The 22,491-nt window shown below is 43.7% G+C and overlaps 1 protein-coding gene across 14 annotated transcripts in view; it reads right to left on the reverse strand.

Annotated features, from left to right (window-relative positions):
• Positions 1–3,051: 3,051 nt before the first annotated feature.
• Positions 3,052–22,491, reverse strand: part of SYNE1 (spectrin repeat containing nuclear envelope protein 1) — a 464,771-nt gene continuing 445,331 nt past the window's right edge. For 12 of the 14 annotated variants that reach the window (XM_059401283.1, XM_059401282.1, XM_059401288.1 and 9 more), the window contains 7 exons: positions 20,551–20,762; positions 17,956–18,156; positions 16,349–16,477; positions 14,348–14,560; positions 13,176–13,268; positions 11,752–11,810; positions 3,052–4,000 (listed from right to left, as the gene is read on the reverse strand). In XM_059401283.1, coding sequence (XP_059257266.1) covers positions 3,760–4,000; positions 11,752–11,810; positions 13,176–13,268; positions 14,348–14,560; positions 16,349–16,477; positions 17,956–18,156; positions 20,551–20,762 — 1,148 coding nt within the window. In that variant the 3' untranslated portion in view covers positions 3,052–3,759. The remainder of the gene's footprint in view (positions 4,001–11,751; positions 11,811–13,175; positions 13,269–14,347; positions 14,561–16,348; positions 16,478–17,955; positions 18,157–20,550; positions 20,763–22,491) is intronic. The other 2 variants (XM_059401284.1, XM_059401285.1) reach the window with 1 other exon arrangement.

Consider the following 22,491-nt stretch of genomic DNA (forward strand, 5'->3'; position numbering starts at 1 on the left):
CTGAGACCGGCCTCCTGAGCTCTGGCGCAGGTCACGCACCACAGTGGGCATTGGATAAACACCGTGACAGGAAGGGAATGTCCTCTGCCTGGTGTGTCTGGACCTATTCAGGGCGCCCTCCGGGCCTCTTCCTTCTCCACAGTTCCCCGAGGATACATCTGGTGATGCCGGCCCAGTGGGCAGCAGGGAACGAATCGACCCAGTGTGGCTGGTCCCAGGCCCACCCACACCAGCGCCTGGAGACCTTGTGTTTTTGGCCACGATCAGCTTTCATAAAACAACCTGCTCCACCTCTTTTTGCTTTACAATATCTTCCGTGGCTTGTCAGTAAAGTTCTTTAGCTTTAGTTTCTTAATAATTGGCCCCGGAGCATAGGCTGTAAATCAGTTGACCACAACCTGCGTTTTTGAACAGGAAATCCCAGACCTCAGCTTGCTGAATTTCTCATCCAAGCCTTTTGAAGGTGTCTCTCCTCTCTTCGTACAAAAACAAGGGAAGCTGCTGCCGCCCCATTTTCCAGGAGGCAACACTCCTGCTCCCCAGGGGCGGTTTTCCCAAAAGTCTTTCACTCGTCCTTGGAATTCCCGTGAAGTCTCTACTTTTAGGTCTCCAAGCCTTTACTTCTCCATGTTAGCTCTACAGGTTTTCCTCTTTCCTCACCACTTCTAACAGTTCCTGGTTGTCTGCGCAATCTCACCATGTTCCCAGTCGGCCAGTGGCTCTGGGCCTTGCCCCTCCTCGTCCCCCACTCTCGGGATCACCGGCTACCTCCAGGCCATAGCAGGGCCCGTGGCAGTCTTTAACTCCAGAAATGAGGGCCCTTATGCCCCTTCAATATTCTTTTAAACCCCCTCCTCTTGTCCCCAAACATCCTTTCTTTCTTACCAGGGTTGGCTGGGGTGCAGGTAAGGGTTCTCCTGATGCTTTCCTGTGTCCCCTTTCTCAAGAGGCAGGCAAGAGTGTGAGAGCTCCAAGCAGATGTACAAGCCCCATTGGTGGCTGGCTTGGTCCTCAAGAGCCTGGTCGTATCACCCCCTGGGGAAAAGCCAGGACCTCACGGCTTCAATGTTTCCACCCGCCAGGACTTTCCACTTCTGTTCTGTCTCATTGTTGGATGAAGTCTTCAAAAATTAAATAGAAATGCACCTCACCCATCCCTCTGGGTGCTTCACAGGCTTATTTAGAAAGGCACAGAAAGATTAGAAGATTTTTCTTAGTCAAAACTAAACTTTTTTCTCAGCCACATTTAACACTTGATTCTTCGGTGATGGGAGATGCCTCGTCAGTCAAGTAATCATAATGTGGAGAAGCAAGGGCCCTGCCGTCTCTTGGTGCTGGTCTCCATGAGTAATGTCTCATTGTGTGGTGATTTTCCTGAGAGCAGCAACATTTGTCTGTTGTAGGGCTGGACTGCCCCGACTCCACTACTCGGCAGGAGTAGCAGGGAAGTGAGGTAAAAGTGTGGCCCCATCTCCGGAAAAAGTGCCTGCAGCTCATTCTCTGCCACAGCTCACAGCCTTTCCAGAAGCAGGAGGATGGGAAACTTTAACACAGGTTTCTCTTATTTAAAATAAGAATAACTCAACTCTGATCTGTTCCTTCACTGACGTTCTGGGGAAAAGAGATAGGAATCATCTGACAGTAGAAAACAGAATGCTCGGGGCACCTGGGTGGCTCAGTGGTTAAAGCCTCTGCCTTCGGCTCAGGTCATTCATGGTCTCAGGGTCCTGGGATCGAGCCCCGCATAGGGCTCTCTGCTCAGTGGGGAGCCTGCTTCCTCCTCTCTCTCTCCCTGCTTCTCTGCCTACTTGTGATCTCTGTCAAATAAATAAAATCTTAAAAAAAAAAAAAAAAGAGAACAGAACGCTCATGTGAGGAAAATTCAGTAGGGGGAAGTCTTGAATATAGTCTAAGAGTGGGCCGCGAAGTCTTCAGGGAGGGTGGCTTTGTGAGTTGAGTCTTACGGGAGAGGATAGAAAGAGTGGTAAGAACAGAACTGTGGAGGTAAGAGGAGATGGGGAAGTTCTTTTCAACAGTCAGGCTACAATCACGTCAGGTGTCTGTTTCTAATGCAAGCCCCCCAGGTCGTACCCCCCAGAGATGGGATGAGAAGGTCTGTAGTGACCCCGGGAACTGGGAGAACGAATAATCCTCAAGGAACCCTAGTTGAGATGTCACTCAGGCTACATCATCATGGAAACCATGGCAGGCAGCTTCAGGTTGAGTACCTCAGTTTGGTTTAGATTCTCTAAGTAGAGCAAGATTTGTGCACTAAATGCCCACAGGAGTAAACTGGGACAGGTAGTGGGCAGAGTTAATAGGCAAATGTAAAAACTGTCTCTTCGTGCTCTTCAAGTGACAGCAACCACGTCACCCCTGCCATGAATGGCATGCAAGAGTATATACCCAAGGCACCAGAGCTTTCCATGTTCAAGGGTAGCCTGAAACCTGGGCTTTATATAAATCCTCCTCTTCCAGTTATTAAAGGATGGATTAAAAGTCCATGAGCACCAAGCAATTCCACGATGGCCACTGGCTGGCAAGATCGGAGGGGCAGAATAAAATCTTATTATATTCGGACTTGAATGGTGGATGAAAACTCTATTTCTTCTAGCAGGTAATGAAAAGCAGCAGAGGGTTTTGGAGTAGAGTAGGGATGTGAACAGGAGAGCTTTAAGAAAATCCACATAGCTGTTGAGTATCCTTGGGATGGAAAGGAGATGTGGTCTCCATGAGAAGGTTAGTGTGGGGTTTCTTCCAACTGGGCAAAGGGAACAGAGAAGAAAGGGGGCTGTGAAAAATGCTGGGGAGTAAAAGGTCAGTGGATTTGATTAGCTGTGGGAAGGGGAAAGGGAAAGAAATCATCCAGAGTCCTTTATGTCTAAATGTGCACTACCTGCGATCATCTTTTTCTCTTTCATATATACTTATGTTTCAGCTTCTCTTATTCTCCACAAAGGATCATTTAGGTTGTGCTATGTTAAGTGCCTGCTTAGTATGTAAATTTAGAGTCATTTCTCCAGGGGGGAGAAAAAAAAATCACAGACAACGTATTTTATAGTATCTATAATAAATGCAAAGAAATCAATACAAACAAAACTTGGCTTTAGCAAACTGTACATACATAAATAACTTTTCTTTGACTGTAACATTCAACTTTTTTTCACATAAAGCCTTTCATGATCTTATTTATTACATCCAGTTTTTCTTTATACCTTTAAAAAAAGTGCCTTTAGATTTACAGCTTGTGCTTCTAAAGCAAAGGTTAGAATCTCATGCCCCAAAGGAAACAAGGTAAAAAGAAAGGTGCCATATAAGCTCTTAAAAGCTGTATGTTACAAGGTTCTAAAATCTCATCAGCATTGGTTGTTTGGTACATTGCTCGATGCCAGCATGGCTCCCAGGAGAGTCCTTTATTGAATGGATGGAGCAGTGCTGTGGGAGAGCTGCTCACTCTAGTGATGTCTTGGGTGTGCATAGGATGAGCCAATGGCCCAGAATTCATGCGTCCAGAGAATGTTGGAGGTCCTCAATCTCTTTAGCGCTGAGGCTCAGAGTTTGTCTGTCTGCTCTCCTCCTGTCCTAGTTTACCATCCACCTTTGGAGCTATGATTTCACCCACGGGACATGGAGGAGAGCTAAAGCTGCCGCACCAAGGGCATTCGCCAAGATTCGGGTCCTGTTTTTGCTAGCTTGGGATCCCTTTTGGCCAAACCCTTCTTATGCTACCAGCACCGCTGCAGATGGCGTCTGCTTGGTTCAGAGTGGAGGAGGGCCGTTTGTGTATCTGAGCATGGGGTGGAATGATCGGGCAAAGTTGTTGGAGAGGGCACAGCTGTAGTCCTCCTCTGACATCGGCACGAGGCAGGCGAGCCCGATGAGGAGCAGCAGGAGAAGCTGAAGCGGAAGAGCCGCTCGGAGGACTCTGAACCAGAAGGCTCGGCCGGACCGAGCGGGCCGAGGCTCAGAAAGGGAGGAATCGGAGCCACCTTTTATGGACCTGAGAGGAGAATCAACATAAATAACTCAAGTATCTCCAGTGTTGGATGGATGCTGCTTTCTGCTTCCTCACCTTCCTGAAAGCTAAACCCAACCCGTCCTAGCAATGAGCGGGCGGCCTTCTGCAGTATGCCCGCGTGATCTCCCCACCACCACAAGAAGAGTTTTTTTTTTTTTTTTGGATACATCACTGATGAAAAAATAAACATTTAGTCAGTCAACGTAAGGCAACTAATTGGTTTCAAATCCCATACCTTAATTTGGTCAAACACTTTCCATCCACAAAGATAACTGCTCTACACACATCCGACCAGCATAGATCAAGCAGATCCAGGATAATTAAAATGTGGATGTTTGATGCAGGACATATTGGTTTAAGGGTGTCAGTAGCACCATTAGGCAAAATTAGTTGCTGTCAGAATTATGCAAAGTATCCCATCGTGCCATCTTGGATGGGTCGAAACCTATGCAGCAAGGTTAAAAACAGCGGCAGCCATCTTGAAGAGAGTCAAAGTTCAAATAGTCTTAGAGTAGACCCTGGTTTCATCTTGCACTGAATCAGCATCTGACCCTGAGCCATGTGGGTCCCAAAGCTGTCTGTGAAATGGTGGCAGCACGGTTAGCCTACAGAGCACTTGTGTGGGATGGCGTAGATTCTAGGCCAATCCTATCTATTGCTGGCACTGTGACTTTGGGAAACAGACACCATTTTCGGAGAACAGATGATCTTCTTGAAGGCTCCTTCTAGACTCACAGTTCCAAGTTTTCCTATCTACTTCCATTTTCCCTTCTAATTTTAAATAGTACATTAGAGATTAAGTATGAATTTCAGCATTCTTAAGAAAGACTGCAAAATTCTGAATATGGAAGTGAAGTCCTGGGTGAGGTACACTATTTTCTCTTTGTGAGTATCCACTAATGTCTTATGTGGTTATGAGCAGAAAAGCCGTAGAAGGAAATGGTATTTACGAGAGGCTTTTGGTACACACATACACACAAAACACTCCACGAACAAAAAGAATATATGTACCAATGAGACACATTTCCCCATACCTACTACGAATTTCCTAATGGTGATAATATCACTAAGTGTTATAGTATCACTTAGGGTAAAGACACTGAATATGAGGCCACTGGAGAAATAAAGTTTAAAAACTATATTGGTTACTCTACATTTTTCTCATAAGAAAACATTATGTTTCCAGGTATCCTATAAGCCATTAATTTCTGAAAACAGATTACATTCATAGCAGTGAGGGATAAAGGGTGGCACCAAAGAAGATAAATGTTAAGACAAAAAACCAGACACAAATCCCTTAAAAGAGAACAGAGGGAGTACTCGAAGCTTTCTTATTACACCATCATGAGACAAGCAGAGTACTCGGGCAGGAGCTCCAAACAGCCACATACCACACTGCGTTTCTAGAATGGTTCTTGCAGTTTCATGAAACAAACAAACAAACAAAACAACCCCAAAACAAATTGTTGGCCCAAATTGTTGTATTCTTGTCCGAGGTCTACGACTAACATCTGTGTAACCTTGAACAACTCACTTCACTTCTGAGTGTCAATAGCTTCAAACCTTCCAAATTAGATTAGATGGTCTTCCAACTTGAAAGTTCCATATTTTATACATTTTATGTCTTCTACAAGTTGGTCAGTATAGGCTACCAACTGGGAGGCCATAAGAGTTTAATCACCATCTAGTGGTCAAACTGATTAACTGCCCTTATGCTCAGGCCACCGAGCTACTCCTCATAAAGTAATTAAGAAAAGTTGTATATTTTTGTGAAAATATAGTAGAACATACATGAAGTATGTCACATATCTATTAGTGGAAGGAGAAAACAAACTTCTCAAGCTTCCAGATTATAAAATATTCATGTTGAAATATCTAGGGAATATCTAGTTCATCTTCTAACTCCATACATAAGTGGCTAAGGAGGGTTAACATTTACTCTTCTAATCACTGGGCAACACACTAAGCACTTCTCTTATTCTCTCACTTAATCCCTTCGATAGTCTCCATGTGCTCATTACCGTTAAAAAATGACGAAAAGGAGACTCAAATAGAGTAGCCAGCTCAAGGTTATACAGTTAGCAAGTGGCAGCATTAAGATTTCAACCCTGAGATCTTTAAGTCCCAGAACTTGGACTCTCTGGATCACTTGCCCCAAATCACACAGTGAAATGGAGAGCTCTAGCAGGAAGCAGGGTTCCCAAGTCACGCCCTACCACCCTCTCTGCAACATTTTGTTGTTTGATGACACGAATGAAGGTCACCCAGGCCATACTCACGTATCTCACATGTAGAAGCAAAGAAGACAATGCTTGTATCCTAAAATATCTGGAGGTGAGTGGTTTCCTTGGGTCTGAAATAAATGCTTCTAATTGTAAAGCCTCAGAGTATCACACAGATCAACTTAGTATTATGGACATAAGAGCATTTTGCTTTGAGGCTATTGTACAATCTTGGGCAAGTAACTTAGTCTGTCTTGTCTTCAGTTTTCTCATTTGCAAAGACAAGTGGTGCATTAATTTTCTCAAATCATTTTGGGTCTGATAATGTATGAATTCAATGGTTTGCCTTAAAGTGTGTTGAGAAGAATGGGCAGTCACCCATGAACTCTGGATTGAATTTTCCTTCACCGTATTTTTCCTTTGAGCTGAAAACATGCCCTGGCAAACACCATGCATCACCTGTCCCTGGATGAGTTATAACAGGAGCACCAAAGCCAATTCTACATTTCCTCCTTATTCAATATTTAAATAAAATGAAGTTGATTTCTAACAGTCTCTTTCTTTCGAAGACAGACATTTAAGGACATTAGTGACGGGCAAGTCTGTGCATATACTTAACAGTACAATTTGACTGACAGTGGTGAATAGCCCCTTTGTCAATTATTACCTTCTCTGAGCAAGGAAGCCAGAGATCAAGATGAAAACAGGGGCTGCACTTTGACAAGTCCGCTCCTGAGAAACACTAGAAAGGTCACCATCTTTGGAATATGGGCTCATGTGCTACAGAGTCTGTTGAAGGACATGGCACATTTAACAGCATCAGAGCATTTCTTATTAAAATTTAATTTAGAAGGCATGTGCCTTCTAACGTTGAAGAATGCTAACCTAGGGAGAAGTAATGGGCTGAGATAGGGACAGAGAGAACACACAGTGCTGAGCGGGCTTCTGTGCAGTTGGCTGCTCTTGGAAATGTCTACTTTATCTACTGAAATAAATGCCACCCCTTTGGGACAATTATCAGGGTATCAACATGCCAAAAATTGCCTCTCCTAGGACGAACCTGTACTAGAGCTCTTAGTACCAGCAGGATAATGGTGCCCAGGTAAAAGGGTACTTTTAATATTTATCTATTGACCTAAGGGCACCTGTTTCCAGAGTCTTGGGAAATCTGACAAGGGAAAGAACAAAGACTACTCATCAACTAGTCACTCATCACTCTCCGATGGCCTTATTACATAAATAGATGCGAACTGAGATTGTGTTTATAGAGGAAAAATGAAATGTGTGAACTTATCCAAGAAACTCAGTCCATGGAGCTGTTCCAGACAATTCTGCCCAGCAAAAATGTGCTTATGCTCTCCAAGTAAATATTTAGTTTATCGTTTTTCTCTCTCCCCTCACTCGAATTTCTGGGTAAACAGCTGCCCAGGACTTGTTTAATCTCTTTCCCTAAATACATACAGTTGGAGAAGGAAGAAGGTAGGGGAAGAACCAGGACAAAATAACACACCACACACACGAAAGGACGATCCAGGGATGTCAAAAGCCTGAAGAGTTTGCACAAAGTAGGACTCATCTCAAAAATTTTATATGATCAAGGAGAATAAAATGAATTACTTCTGGGCATCAGTTATTTAAAGGCAAGTGAAGAGAAACTTTCAATGCATTTTGTTCCTTGTTTGCTAACAGTGGCAGTGTCCTAACAGGAATTTATTGTGAGAGAGTAGCTAGTTGTATATGATCTTGCTGTCTGCTCTAGTGTGGATGGCCTTTGTTCCTTGGATGTGTGGTTCAGAAGACAAATTTCCAGAATCAATTTAGGATTTCAGTCTTCTTTTTTTTTAAAAAAATGACCCGGCTGGTCCTAAGCAGTGTCAGGCAGCCTTGGGCAGCCCAAGGTCTAGAACTGTTGTGTAAAGGAGCCCTCCCATTCTCTGGCGGAGGGAAGGATTTACAAGCTAGGATCCAGAGTCAGGTCGGCCTGATTCAAATCTATAATCTTCGTGCCTCTGACCCTCGGTGTCCCTGTCTGTGAATTTGGGAATACAGCCATGCCACGGGGATGTGGTAAGAGTTAAATAAGATGACAGATATACAACGCTTAGCATAGTGCTTAGGATACATTAAGCGCTAAATAAATGTCACAATTTATCATTATTATCTTATCATCATTGTTAAAGCAAAGGCGTGCTAACTCATACCATGAGAGACTGGTTGTATATAGGCTTGTCTCCCAGGAGAAGGGTCCTGATTTCTTAGTAGTTCTTTCAAAGACGTGATACATTTGCCAAAGTGGTTGACCTTTTCCTGGGGAACATTGGGAATGCATACCTCAAAATATCAGAAAAGAAACATTGGCGATTTACCCTACAACTGTTCTCAGCCTTGGTGGCCAGCCTGTCCTAGTAGTACACTGGTATAGACCGAGACTCTCTGAATGCCTACGGATAAGTAGATCCCATCAGAACCTGACAAAAGACTTGAAAAAAAATTCCATAAGAAATTGGACAGTGGGGGCACCTGGGTGGGTCAGTGGGTTAAAGCCTCTGCCTTCAACTCAGGTCATGATCCCAGAGTCCTGGGATTGAGCCCCACATTGGGCTCCCTGCTCAGCGGGAAGCCTGCTTCCTCCTCTCTCTGTCTGCCTGCCTCTCTGCCTACTTATGATCTCTGTCAAATAAATAAAAAAAATCTTTAAAAAGAATGCTTAATTAAAAAAAAAAGGAAACTGGACAGTGATTACAGTAAAGTGCTCACAGTTTTTTTTTCCCCTTCCTTTCATCTGCTGCTTCTCTTTCCACCTTAGTTCTCTGTGTAGAAGGTGCCAGAGACAAAAGGTGTCTGAGGAAACTTTGCATGTTTGAACATTTAGAATATGTTTTAGAATTTGTGGTTAACTTTTGGAATGAAGTCATCACTTCACTGTATCCACACTATAGAGCAATTTCTCCTTTGCCTTGCTGGGAGCTGGAGTAAAATCTTCCCGTGTGTCATCTTTAAATAATCGACAGTAGAGTTGGGAAGACTTACTGGTGATTGCGTTAGATGATTTTTAAGTCAAAAGAAGAAAAATAAAATGCAGATGGACCACCATAAACATTCCTTCTTAAATCTATTTAATCTAAAAATGACGAATGATTACTATGAATGTCTTTCAAATGTTCATAATTTTCAGGGAGTCTTGAGGAGCTCCTTGTAATGGATTTGGGAATCTGCAGGTTCTGACACATGGCAAGGACCATGTGGTAGTGATTTTGTAAGCCCAGAACGTAAATGTAGTAGGGATACAGTAAATACTGGCATCGAGTTATATGTAGGCTTAGAATATTAGATACGAGGACACAGAACTGTAGCTATAAGATCAACCTGAAATGATAAACAGCAGGTAAACAACTGTATCGTGAACACCAGACCTTAAACAACAAAAACAATGTAAGAACCCCCTTCCTTCAAACGGTTTCTTCCAGCTCAGCCTCTTTCCTCTCTTTGAAAGAATATGTGTCTACCATTTTCCATGGCAGATCGGTGGGGTCAACATTCTAAACTGTGTGTGCTTTCAAACTTGCTGGACCAGTGCAAGATCAAACACAAGGTACTCTCAAGTCTCAACGTAAAGGAACACCATGACAGCTTGGATAATGAGTGAATTAATTCTTTCCCAGCGGACTCTGCATTCCATTGTCGGGGTTGGGTGCACCCCAAACAGAGGTGCCAAGAAATTAAGAAGTCCAAGAATGTTCAACCACAACCTGGCTGCCAAGGGGTTTGATGACATCTGCCCTTCAGGTGTAGATCATTTGTATTCCAGACCCTCTACAGAGCAAAGTAAACATTGTGCTGTGTGCTCAGAAAGATGTTAATAAATAGCGCTGGGCAGAGCAGAGCTGAAAGGCACCTGTGGATGTCACAGGAAGAGGGTGGCTGTCCCAGCTGCAAAGCCCCATTAGGAGACACACTGAAGCACCTGCTGCCCTAGAAGATGATGCCTTGGACATTTTCAGAAGACCCACGGACTGAAAGAATTGGGGCTACAGACTGATGTGATATTTAGGAACCAAAAGGTGGTTGCTACTGGTGTTGCATAGTAATGTAAAAGACCATCATTGATGTCAACCAAAGAACTGATCTCTGGCATCCTAAAAGGACTGCTAGAGGGACATTGCCCATCTCTGTTCATGGCGTATCAGCAATTGATAGTGGACAAGATGGACAAAACAATAATTTGTCTTTAGTACGTGATTGGCTTTTCTTCACAGGGGACTAAGAGAACATCAGAGCAGCTGTAGATCTCCATCATTATCTTTAAAAATCCTTGTGAGTTTTTCTCCATTCATATTTCATTATTGATGTATTATAGACAAAAAAAAAAAAAAAAGAAAAGAAAACCCACAAAATGTCATCAAACCAAAGGGAAAGAAAAAAAAAAAGCGCAAGGCTTAAAACCAAAAAGCACATCAAAGTACATTCTGTATTGCTTCAGCTGAGTAGGAATCACCAAATCAAACATCCAGTCCCTTCAGCGCGCAGCTGGAAAACGAAAACTATTACTCAGGGATCGCTTTCAGCTCTACACTTCCTGGCCCCTCTTGAGATTCCAGCTCAGGAATGGTAAGTTTCCAGAGGGGCAAACTACGTGAACAGTCTGCTTGGGCTTGGAACGAAAAATTAGCTCCAGGGACAGTATTTTCATGTCTAAAAAGTCAACCCGGGGAACACGAACTGAGTAGTGAAAGGGCAGAGCAGCACAGACATCACACCAACAACGAAGAAGGCAAAGCACCAGTAAGGGCAGAAACAAGGGGCTGTTGGAAGCCAGGCGTGAAGCACGGAGTGGCAGCTGTGCGTGGGCTCTTGGGGCACCCCCTGGCAGGGGCGCTGACTTCCCTCGTCTCTAGCGTGAAAGAGCTTGCCAAGTGTCAGGAAGGTGAGTGACTGAGTGTGCTGGCAGAAGAGAAGTTTTGGGATAAGCAAAAGAGAGAAGGTGCTTATAAATGTTAAATAATACCAAATTAGGACTTGCCGTTTTGAGAATTCAAAACCCACAATCTGGATAAAACATGAAAATAAAAGAAAAAGCTGGGGATGTTAGTATATTTTATTCAGATTTGTGGGTTCTGTGAGTGGTAAAATAATTCATTGATCTATTACCTGTCTTATTGTAAAATCTAGAAATAAAGAGGATGATGAAAGTCTGCCATGAATCAAATGTGCCATCCACGGCACCGAATCCTTCCACGCACACAGAATACGATGGGGCAAAAAGTACCAGATGGCCTATGAATAGTTAGATGAAATTCTGGTGGGATCCAAATATTTCGGACTCCGGGCTTTACTTATACTTTGCACTTAGAAAAGTCTCTTCCAATTTACTAGAAAAAGGGTGTGCGGATGAAACAAGAAATTTCTCAACTACCCTGAGGCAGACCAGATAGAGGCCTACCTAAATCATGGACCATTTTCATCATCCTCTTGGAATTCTAGAACAGTGTGGAAACCAGGAGAATAAGGTACCTGCTATGTGGACTGCTGACAGAGGGTCCAGGCTGTGAGAGACTACATTTGCCTCGTGGCTGTTTGCAATGAACAGGGGTAAAGAAAGAAGAATGTTCAGTCCAGGCAAATAAAGACAAGCTACTGAAAAAAAAAATAAACTAAAAGTGCGGCAAAGGAAAAATAAATCAAATGAAATGATCAGTACCCATGAATTCAGGAAACTGGCTTTTCTTTTATGGAAGAAATGAAACAAATTCAAATCTCTAGCATTGGTCACTGAGGAAACAGTGGGGGTTTGGAGTTCCCACTATAGTGGGTATATTTTCCCCCATTTTTCATGGTCTAAAACACAGGTGACTACACCAGCCAAGGATTCACTTACAATAACTATGAAGGTCAATATGGCTTGGCACCCCATTATTTCTTAGTCTTCTAGAACACTGAAACAGTATTGAAATTCTCGGCAGATAAAAAATAACAATGGCAATATGAGATTTTTCTTTGTAGAATGCTGAGGACCCGACAAGTTAAATCAGGGCTAGAATTTGACTCGAAAAGCCAGTATTCCTTCACATTCTTAAACTAGGATCTATAGGAAACTAGTGAATGTAGTAAAAAACAATCCTAAATAAGATAATAACATTTATCAGCATAGAACTTAAGTGTTTATAACAAAAATAGTACAAACAAAATCAATACTTCTAAAAACTAAGGAAAATGGGATGTAATAAAAATGAATATAATCATAAAGCCGGACAAAAAAAGAACAAAACAAAAACAAGCTTCTAATTACACAGAGAAATCAAAGTATAGAGGGTAGCAGGGGCCAGATTCGTCTTTCCGTCCTCACAGAATGCCAGTGAGGCAGCCTCCCGAAGGTTCTATGGCTGAGGCCTCTTGAGCTGTTGCCTCTGCGTGGGCAGCACAGTCGCCCAAAACTGTCAGAACCACCTTTAGGAGCTTCTTCGCTTGAGAGTTCAAAAGAACCTCCACTTGTCTCAGACATTCACGGGTCTCATGAGACGCTCTCAGTTTTGTCTGCTCCTGGCTGAGACGCCCCTTTACCTGGAACCTACGTTTTTAGGTGAACTCTGGTGCTAGGGGTTTGAAGGGAGGAGCCACCAAAGACACAAGGAAACACCATGCTGTCGATGGCCCTTGGAGCAAGAGAAATAATTTGTCTCCCTGTACCAACCACAGCTTGAGCCCTCCTTCTTTGGAAAAACAGAATGTTCTTTTCCATTCCTGAGTGCACATGGGGAGGGCATGCCGCAGGGCTGAGGAAACACCACGTGGCTGGGTTACTGTGTGACAACCCTCTTCTGTAGGGGGACTCCTGCTCTCCCCAGGGGGAGCCTATGGACCCTGAGGTAGGTATAGATAGTGTCGCGTCCCTGGGTTCCCTCCCTTGGGCCAACTGAGAAGGACCAGTGGAAAGTTACCGTTCTTTGTCTGTTTGGGGTGCTTCTTCCGGAAGTAGGACTCACAGATCCCGAAGTGTCTAGCTCATCAGCCGAAGACCAGGAAGACAAATCCTATGTAGGAAACAGATTCCTCCAATGACTCCATGTCCCAAGGCCATGATGGCTTGGTCATCCCCAAGGCATTTACCAGCCCCCCCCCCCATCCTCTGTAAAATCAAACCATTCCTTGGGCAAAATCGAATCAGACAACTGTAAGAACAGAACCTAATTCTTCTAATGTATCAGGACTTTTCTGGTTGTAAATTTGTTCCTGCTGGGAAACACAGGTACAGTTTTGCTACTCCTAGGTCACTTACAGCTTTCTCGTTTCTTGATGACACAGGTGGGGATGAGTGGAAGGGAATGAGCAGAAGGGACTGGTTTTACACTCCAGGTCTCTCGGGCCAGGGACAGACCAATTCATTTGAGTTAGAAACAAAATATAGTCATCCAGGAGCCTGCTTTTGTAGTACGTCTGGTGCTACTGATTTTCAGAGGAGACTGGTCCTTTGCAGGCTTATGACGGGGTGGGGTGTTTGTGTGCTCAAAACAAGATTTCGCAACTGATTGTTTGAAGTCTCACCAAGCCCCTCTGTCTCTACAGACGCATTTCTCAAAACCAATAATATGGCCACGATGCAGTAGATTTAAGCAAAAAATCTAAAAATCTAGATTTAAAAATCTAGATTAAAAAAAAAAAATCTAAAAAGTAAATGAGCAGAAGACATTCTCTGTGAATGAATTGCCGTCTATGTCAGGAGATCTCATGCCTCCCAGTGTTTGAATACAAAACTCAGACGCCATGACTGGTTATGATCTACCACAGCCATGTGAATGAAAATGTGAAAACGTGTGAATTCGTAAATAAACAGGTAAAATACAATACCACAGTAGAGACGGTAAAGCGTTAGCGGTAACAATTGTAAGAGGTTTTTTTTTTGATGTAATAGAATCAAAAGCAGTGTCCTAGTATAAAATTTTATGAGTCCCTTTTTTGAATTTTCAGACAGGGCTTGTGAGAGCAGTGATTGAGAGCGGGCACTTTATTTTGACAAGTACTATATTCAAAGTACTTCTAAAAATGGATAAAGATGATGCTTCTTTGGTTTTCTCTAAGAGATGCCACACAATGATGTCTGCTTAGAGCTTACCTGCTGACTGCTTGACATGTCTAATAGCTTCTCCAGCTCCTTGATGTGACGACTGACCTCCTTCAAGAGAAGTTTGAGCCGATTTCCAATTACGTGGACTTTTTCTTTGGCTTCCAAACAGTCTGTGCCTTCAGCGTTCACCAGGAGTTGGCAAGACATGTCTTGCAGTGAGGCCACTCTGAGCTGGGATTCCAAGAGCTCATGCCTTATTTGCTACGTGCATGATAAGAAATGCTTTACTAACAACTTTTGATATTTGGGGAAAATTCCAAAAAGGCAGAATGACCTCAGTTTAATTTAGCGGGCAATTAAACCCGAATATCCGAATGCTGTGCTCACATAAGGAAGAATGAAGCAGCCTGTGGCATTTGGGAATTGGGGTCTGGGTTCTAACCCTGCCTCTGCCAAAAATAGTCCATAAGTCCCCTGAACCTTTCTGATCTCAAGTTTTGTCATTTCAGAAAATGATAATACTCTTTCCTGCCTGGTTCACAGTAAGTATATTAAAAGGTTCAAATTGGTGATTATACATGAAAGTGCTTAAAATATCAAGTACTTAGCAAAAGAAACATAAGATATTCTTTTATACAGAAAGAGAAAAATTAACATACAAATATAGCAAAACTCAGGTATGTCTAAGTATACGCTGATCTTTGTTCAACATTTTTTGAAGGCTATAGTAGTGATTCATTATTTATAACTACTATCTTAGGTCAAAAGTCAGTAAAAATGCCACTGCATAGCTATTCCCTCTTGGTTTCTAAGACCTTTATGGTACTGAATCAAAAGCTATCAATTCTGTTGGTTAGGTTAGTAAGCATTAAATGTTGAGAAATGACATTTTGAAAACACAGGAAGCTACAAAATGCAAATCATTTTCTCCTAATGGAACTCAAATATACTGCTTTATCTTCTATCAAATCTCCTAAGTACACTGTACATTATATTGTCTAAAGTTCTTTGTATAAGAATCTATGTCAAGATTCTGCAAATTTCCTTTTGAATTCAGTGCTAGAAAAAGTTTCTTTCTCCTTGAGAACTGGCATGTTTTCTTCGCCTCAGATAATGAAAATAACTTTTCACATTTTCCTTTTTGTCTTCATTTTCACAAAACATGATGACAAGGTTATTGTTAAATCTAAATTTCTTTTTTTTTTTTTTAAAGATTCTATTTATTTATTTGAAAGAGTGTGAGTGAGAGAAGGAGCATGAGCAGGGGTAGAGGGAGACGCAGACTCCTCACTAAGAAGGAGCCCAAAGCGGGGCTCCATCCCAGGACCCTGGGGTCATGACCTGAGCTGAAGGCAGACACTTAACTGACTGAGCCACTCAGGTGACCCCACTTAATTTCTTCTTAGAAGTCTTAATGGTCTCTTTCTAAATAATAGTTTCAATGTCCATAAAAATAAAATTTAAGGGGCGCCTGGGTGGCTCAGTGGGTTAAGCCGCTGCCTTCGGCTCAGGTCATGATCTCAGAGTCCTGGGATCAAGGCCCGCGTCGGGGTCTCTGCTGGGCGGGGAGCCTGCTTCCCTCTCTCTCTCTCTGCCACCCTCTCTGCCTACCTGTGATCTCTCTCTGTCAAATAAATAAATAAAATCTTAAAAAAAAAGAAAAAAATAAAATTTAAGCCACCCAATATACTCTTATTTTATGCAGAGATGTAACAAATACAGTTTAAATTAAAAATAAGTGTAATTGCCAAAGATCTGCTTTAGTAAAAACAACCTCATTAAGATGAAGAACACCTAAGATTTCTACAACTGAGCAATGGCTAAAGAACCAGATTCTAAAGCTGGTAGACGTTGTCTCCTATAAGCATGTTTGCCTCTCCCAGATCAGAAACTATAACAAATAAAAAAGAGGAAGTTAGAGAGCCGTATGCAAAATGTAAAAAAAAAAAAATACACACACACACACACATATTGTCACCCACATTCTTTTTCTGTGCATGAAATGGAGACTGCTGTGATGAGTCAGGCTACCAGAGCTCACAGTCTTACCAAGAGCTGCCTGTGATGGTCTTGAAGTGTGTCTGCATCCAGGTTAGAATCAATAGGGACAATTTCATTTTTCCTTCTGTCGATGTTCTCCAGCATAAGAAGCAAACCATGACTCATTTCATGGAAATCCTATGGAGAAAAAAAAATGGAGTATAAAGTCATCTTGAATAATATTTTTTTCTTTCCCTTGCAGCTTCAATTTCTAGTCTTTACAGTTGGTGCCCCTGGTGAAAAAATGTTGCATTTAAGGTCTGAGGCACAACTCCTTTCTGAGAAAGGCACCATTGCTGTGGCAATGATCTGAGTTCACATTTCTCACCAAGAGCATCTAGTTCGCTGTTTGAGGGGGAATTTGGACATAAGGGAACACTGGCATCGGGTACTTAATTTCTAGGGTTACCATTCAGTTTGGAAGGAAACAACTCCGCTCCTGGCTCTTCCCCTCTATTCAAGCCTTCCCATGTGGCAAGGCCTTAATCTGGCTCCCCATGCCCTTCATCCATCCATTTGTTCATTCATTTATTCAACACGTAGTCACTGAAAATCTCTTAAGCACAGGACAGGGAGGGGGCCCACGGTGAAACAAGAGCCTGTGTGCCTGCTTTTAGGGTATTCCTGGGGCACATGCGGACCCGGGAAGCAGGTCTGCACTGTGTTCAGATGCCCTCCACACCCGCTTCGGACCTACAGGGCCCTGCATGATCCGGTCGCTAAGCATCTCCCTGATCTTTCTGATCACTCCCTCCTCTCTGACGACATTCTGATCCCACTGGCCCCTTTTCCGACCTTAAAGACACTAAGCCCTTCCTGTTTATGGGACATCCCATTGGCTCTGTCTGGCAAAATCCCTCCAGCGTTGGCTCCAAGATTCCTAGAAGTTCCCTGACCTCTATCCCAAAGTGGCTTTTCTCATCTTATCATCAACACTTGCAAGCATTTTGGTTAAGCAATTACTTGTATTTTTTTTAAAATGTATTTATTTGTGTGTGTGTGTGTGTGTGTGTGTGAAAGAGACAGAGAGAGAGAGCATAAGCAGGGGGAGCAGCAGGAAGAGGGAGAAGCAGGCTCCCCCCTGAGGAAGGAGCCTGACTTGATCCCAGAACCCTGGGATCATAGCCTGAGCCAAAGACAGACGCCTAACCAACTGAGCCACCCAGGCGTCCCAGCAATACTTGCATTTTACTGTTTGTCTTCCCCAACAGAAGTAGAGGCTGTGTTGTATCCTGACTGCTCCATCAGAGAGTAGGCACTCATCAAATAATTATGGTAAAATGGATGAGCCAGTATTTGTAATGCTCACTTTTGTGTTCAGGAGATGTTCTGCCAACATGCTAAGTATCAGTTGAATGAATGAATGAATGAATGAATGAATGGGTTGGGGCTGAGATAAACTTGTGGGACTAGTTCAGTTAGCTGGATACAAGACAGGGTCCAGCTGCTCGAACTCCTGTTCCGATGTACAGATTCTCCACTATAATGAGTACTCTGGGCACGAAGTTATCTTGTTCACATCCTGGCACTGGGGAATGATGGCATCCCTTGAAGTGACCTTGGATAAATCAAGTCCCAGACTCAGCTACCCTGGAAATGTGTTGACTCCCACGAACCTGACACTGCATCAGCGCGTCCTGGAGCAGGCCCCGCCACTCCTCCAGCAGCGAGCACACCCGGTCCCAGCGCCCGTTCATCTGGCACAAGCGGTCTTGCAGATCCTGGCTCTTCTCACTGCCGGTCTGGGTGAACTCAGAGCTGCACAGGTTGATGGAGAGGATGATGGCTTTGCGGTGGTCCACGGCTTTCTGGAGCTCCTACAAAGAGAAAGGAGAACCACGAAAGAAAGGAAATAACAATAAAAACATTTAGAGCACGGTTGAAGATCATAGGGAATGCTTCACCCAAATTAAAAGATCCACTCATTAAAACTGGCCTTAACTGAACGGCTAGATAAGAGACAGTGTTGCACACCACCGAGGGCCACACTTTAGGTAAAGGAAATGGATTAGACGTACACTGGGCAACTTGAGTGGCCTTTAAAATATGGTGTAGAGTGAAAGAGTCAGAAACAGAACAGTATATGCAATATAACAGCATTTATGTGATTTAAAAGGCACACGCACACACACAAATCCACATTTTTCATGCATATATGAATGAATACTCATTCGGTATTTAAGAAGGCTTGCCATGGGCTTCAGGAATGGAAATTTAAGTACTCATTTATAGGGGGGAAAGGATAAATAAACACAATTAAGAGGAACTTCGCAGGAAGCGCTGATGACCCTGTGCAATGAACTAAGGAGCTGATGAACTCAACTCACAGAATGGGAGTCCAACAGCGATAAAACCACACACACCCAGATCTGGCTCGAAGAGTTCTGGGCAAGAGGAAATGTTCTGGCCTAAGAATCTCATCACTAGACCAATGGGACTCCAAGTTGTGTGCAGAAGAATGAAATGGGAAACTTGAAAGTAGGCAGGTTCCCAGGCCTCCGCCTCCAGCTGTTTGGACTTGACAGGCACAGAAGTTAGTGGCCCAGAAGGGGAGAGTCCTGCTGGTGTCCCAGGCCACATTCCTGTGATGGCTGAGAGAATGGATGGGTATTTCAACAGCTAACCAATTCAGTTTGGTTTCACAAGAAACTAGACAACTGATTTTTGCACGATGCCTTTCCCAGAAATCTAGAACTATCCCAAGAACTTGCGTAGCACATGATTACACATTAATGATTCAGTATCTGGGTATTGTTGAAACATCCCTAGATTAGTTTCAGGTCGGTGATCCTGCAAACCACATCTTCCCATGTTACATTTTCTTCTAAGTTCTCAATGTTGCTGTTATGTTGCCAGCTTGTCTTAATTTTTTACTTTCCAGAAGATTCTTAAAATGCCGTAATATAGATTTGACCACAGAGATATTGTAAGATCAAGGTATATTGTGGAAAGATACTTGGTTATTCCACAGACTTATCCTCAGGAAACAGACAAGAAGGACTGGGAAGGCCTGGGGAGGGGGGCTGCTGCTTATCACAGAGGCTGACGATCAAGGTCTCATTTCCCCACTCTAATCTCACGTAGGTCTCACACTCTGGCCGACATTCGTTTTATCAGCTTTTTAAGGAGTCTGTCATCATACACACACTGCCTTACATTTTCCCAGAGAGGAACTAAAATAATTTAAGTACTCTAGAGAGAACCGTATTTTATAATCCAGATAATATAAATCACATCTCCCATCTGATGCTTCGACCAGAAATCGATGGGGCTAGTGCAGAGGCTAGTTCTATAAGAAGAAATCAGAGCCACAGTGGGGAAGACTCCTTTCTCTGGAAATTTAAAACAAGCCACCAAAACATCACTCCAAAATAAATGACACACATGAAACCTGAGAGACACAAAAGCAGCACACTTGACCCTTGAGCCTGGAGAGCCTAGGTAGTTCCATTCTGAGGAAGAGTGTATCTCGAGGTTCTCCAAACGAAAAGAGAAGACCGAAGGAGCTATTAAAAACAAACTGGGCTCTCAGTCCAGAGTATGCTTCCCAAAGTCTCCGCATAGTAATGCACTTCAAGAACTGTGCTAAGGAGGAGAGTTAAGACCCGGAGATGGAGCTTAAGGACATGATGCTGTGTGGACGGACAGCCATCCAGGTCAAACTCAAGTGCCCATGCCAGGTGCTCTAGCCCTGATCACTCCACAGTTTTGTTTTGCTGTATTCATTACACTGAAAATTGCTTCTGTGACTGTTATAATCGATTTCAGATGTTCTGCTACCTCCAGAGTGTCCCACAATTTTACTACGTCTCCACAAAGTCACAAAGATGCAGTCTTGGAGAGGAAACCTCTCCAGCTCTAGATACGGACTTGCAGGAACCTGGTCATTTCTGCATTTCCTTTAAAAGAAGCTAACCAGGTCCCAGAAGTTCCTGGGTGTTTCATGAACTTTTACGATTAGTCATTCCTAAAGAACCAAGTCATGAAATCATACGTGATTGTTTATTTACGTGGGGGTTGGTTCTACGACATGGTCCATTTTTTGCCCTTCCCAGTTTGCTCTGTAAGGACTGGTTTGCGACAGTTGCGGGAGAGGAGGGCATTTGTGTCTGTCTCTGTCCACAGCTTCCCTGTGGCTGGGTGACAACAGATCAGCTACAGCAAGTGGTTTCATGGGAGTAGGCAGTGCACGTCACACTGAGGGCAGCTACCTTGAGCTTTTTGATTTGGAGCTCGATAGCCTGGATGTCGGTGCTGAGCTCCAGGCGCCGCAGCTGCTCCAGCTCCTGCTCCGCCTCCCCCAGCCACGTCCAGACGCTGTGCAGGTCCGCCTGGAACTGCTGCCACTTCTGGAGACTCTGTTTCATTCTCAGCTCCTTGCTCAGGGCCTGGGCCTGGATGAGCTCCCACCGGTCGATCACACCTGGCGGGACCCGACACACACACAGGTTAGTGAGCTGCAGTTCTCTGCACAGGATGTCTGAGAAATGCCTTAAACATACATGGGTAGCGACTGATAAGTAACAACAAAAAGAAAAGTCATCTGAGCGCCTGGGAGGCTCAGCTGTTAAGCGGCTGTCTTCTGCTCAGCTCATGATCCCAAGGTCCTGGGATCCAGCCCTGCATCGGGCTCTCTGCTCAGCAGGGAGCCTGCTTCTCTCACTCCCACTCACCTAGCTCGCGTTCCCTCTCTTGCTGTGTCTCTGTCAAATAAATTTAAAAAAAAAAAATCTCTAAAAAAAACCTAATTCTTTTCCTTTTTTTATAGTGTTCCATGATTCACTGTGTATAAGACCCAGTTCTCCATGCACTACGCACCCTTGTTAATGCCCATCCCTGAGCCAGCCCATCCACGGACTCCCCGCCCCTCTGAAACCCTCGGTTTGTTTCCTGGAGTCCACAGTCTCTCATGGTTCGTCTCCCCCTCTGATATCCCCCCTTCGTTGTTCGCTTCCTTCTCCGAATGTCCTCCATGCCACTCCTTACGTTCCACGTGTAAGTGAAACCACATGATAACTGTCTTTCTCTGCTTGACTTTCTTTTTTTAAGATTTAATTTATTTATTTGATAGACAGAGATCACAAGTAGGCAGAAAGGCAGGCAGAGAGAGAGGTGGGGAAGCAGGCTTCCTGCTGAGCAGGGAGCCCGATGTGGGGCTGGATCCCAGGACCCTGAGATCATGACCTGAGCCGAAGGCAGAGGCATAACCCACTGAGGCACCCAGGCGCCCCTCTGCTTGACTTATTTCATCTAACATAAGCCCCTCCAGTTCCATCTATGTCCATCCAAATGGTGGGTATTCATCCTTTCTGATGGCCGAGTAATATTCCATTGTGTATATGCACCACATCTTCTTCATCCATTCATCTGTTGAAGGGCACCTCCGCTCGTCCACAGTTTGGCTATTGCAGCCATTGCTGCTATGAACACTGGGGTACAGATGGCCCTCCTTTTCAGGCATCTGTATTCTTTGGGGTAAACACCCAGTAGTGCAATTGCTGGGTCACAGAGTATCTCTGTTTTTAACTTTTTGAGGGACCTCCACACTGTTTCCCAAAGTGGCTGCCTCAGCTTGCCTTCCCACCAACACCTTACCCCAGTTAGAACAGCAAAAATTGACAAGGCAAGACATAACAAATGTTGGAGAAGATGTGAGGAAAAGTAATTCTAACGGGCACGTCTGTTGCTGTCAGCTGTAAGAACAAAACAAAACAAAACAAAACAAAACAAAACAGCATAATGGCTGTGTTTATCCTACCTGCATTTTTAATGATAATGGGGTAGAAAAACAACTACATAGGATTTGATCCCATAAAGACCTGTATGAAATAATAAGCAGGAATGTGCCTGAAGATAATATTCAGTTGGTTAACAGAACTCAGAAAGCACACAAATAAAATGCCAGACGAGGGGAGTCTGGGTGGCTCAGTCAGTTAAACGCTGACTCTTGATTTCAGCTCAGGTCATGATCTCAGGGTTCTGAGATCGAGATCCGTCTCGGGCTCTGCGCTCAGTGTGCAGTCCGCTTGGGATTCTCTCTTCCTCTTCCTCTCCCCCTTCCCCCACCCACGCTCTCTCTCTTCCTCAATAAAGCTTTAAAAATAAAATAAAATAAAATAAAATGCCAGACAAGAGATGTTTCAGAGAATGCA

The sequence above is a fragment of the Mustela nigripes genome, chromosome 5 (assembly GCF_022355385.1).
Source record: "Mustela nigripes isolate SB6536 chromosome 5, MUSNIG.SB6536, whole genome shotgun sequence".
In the NCBI taxonomy this organism is placed as follows: Eukaryota; Metazoa; Chordata; class Mammalia; order Carnivora; family Mustelidae; genus Mustela; species Mustela nigripes.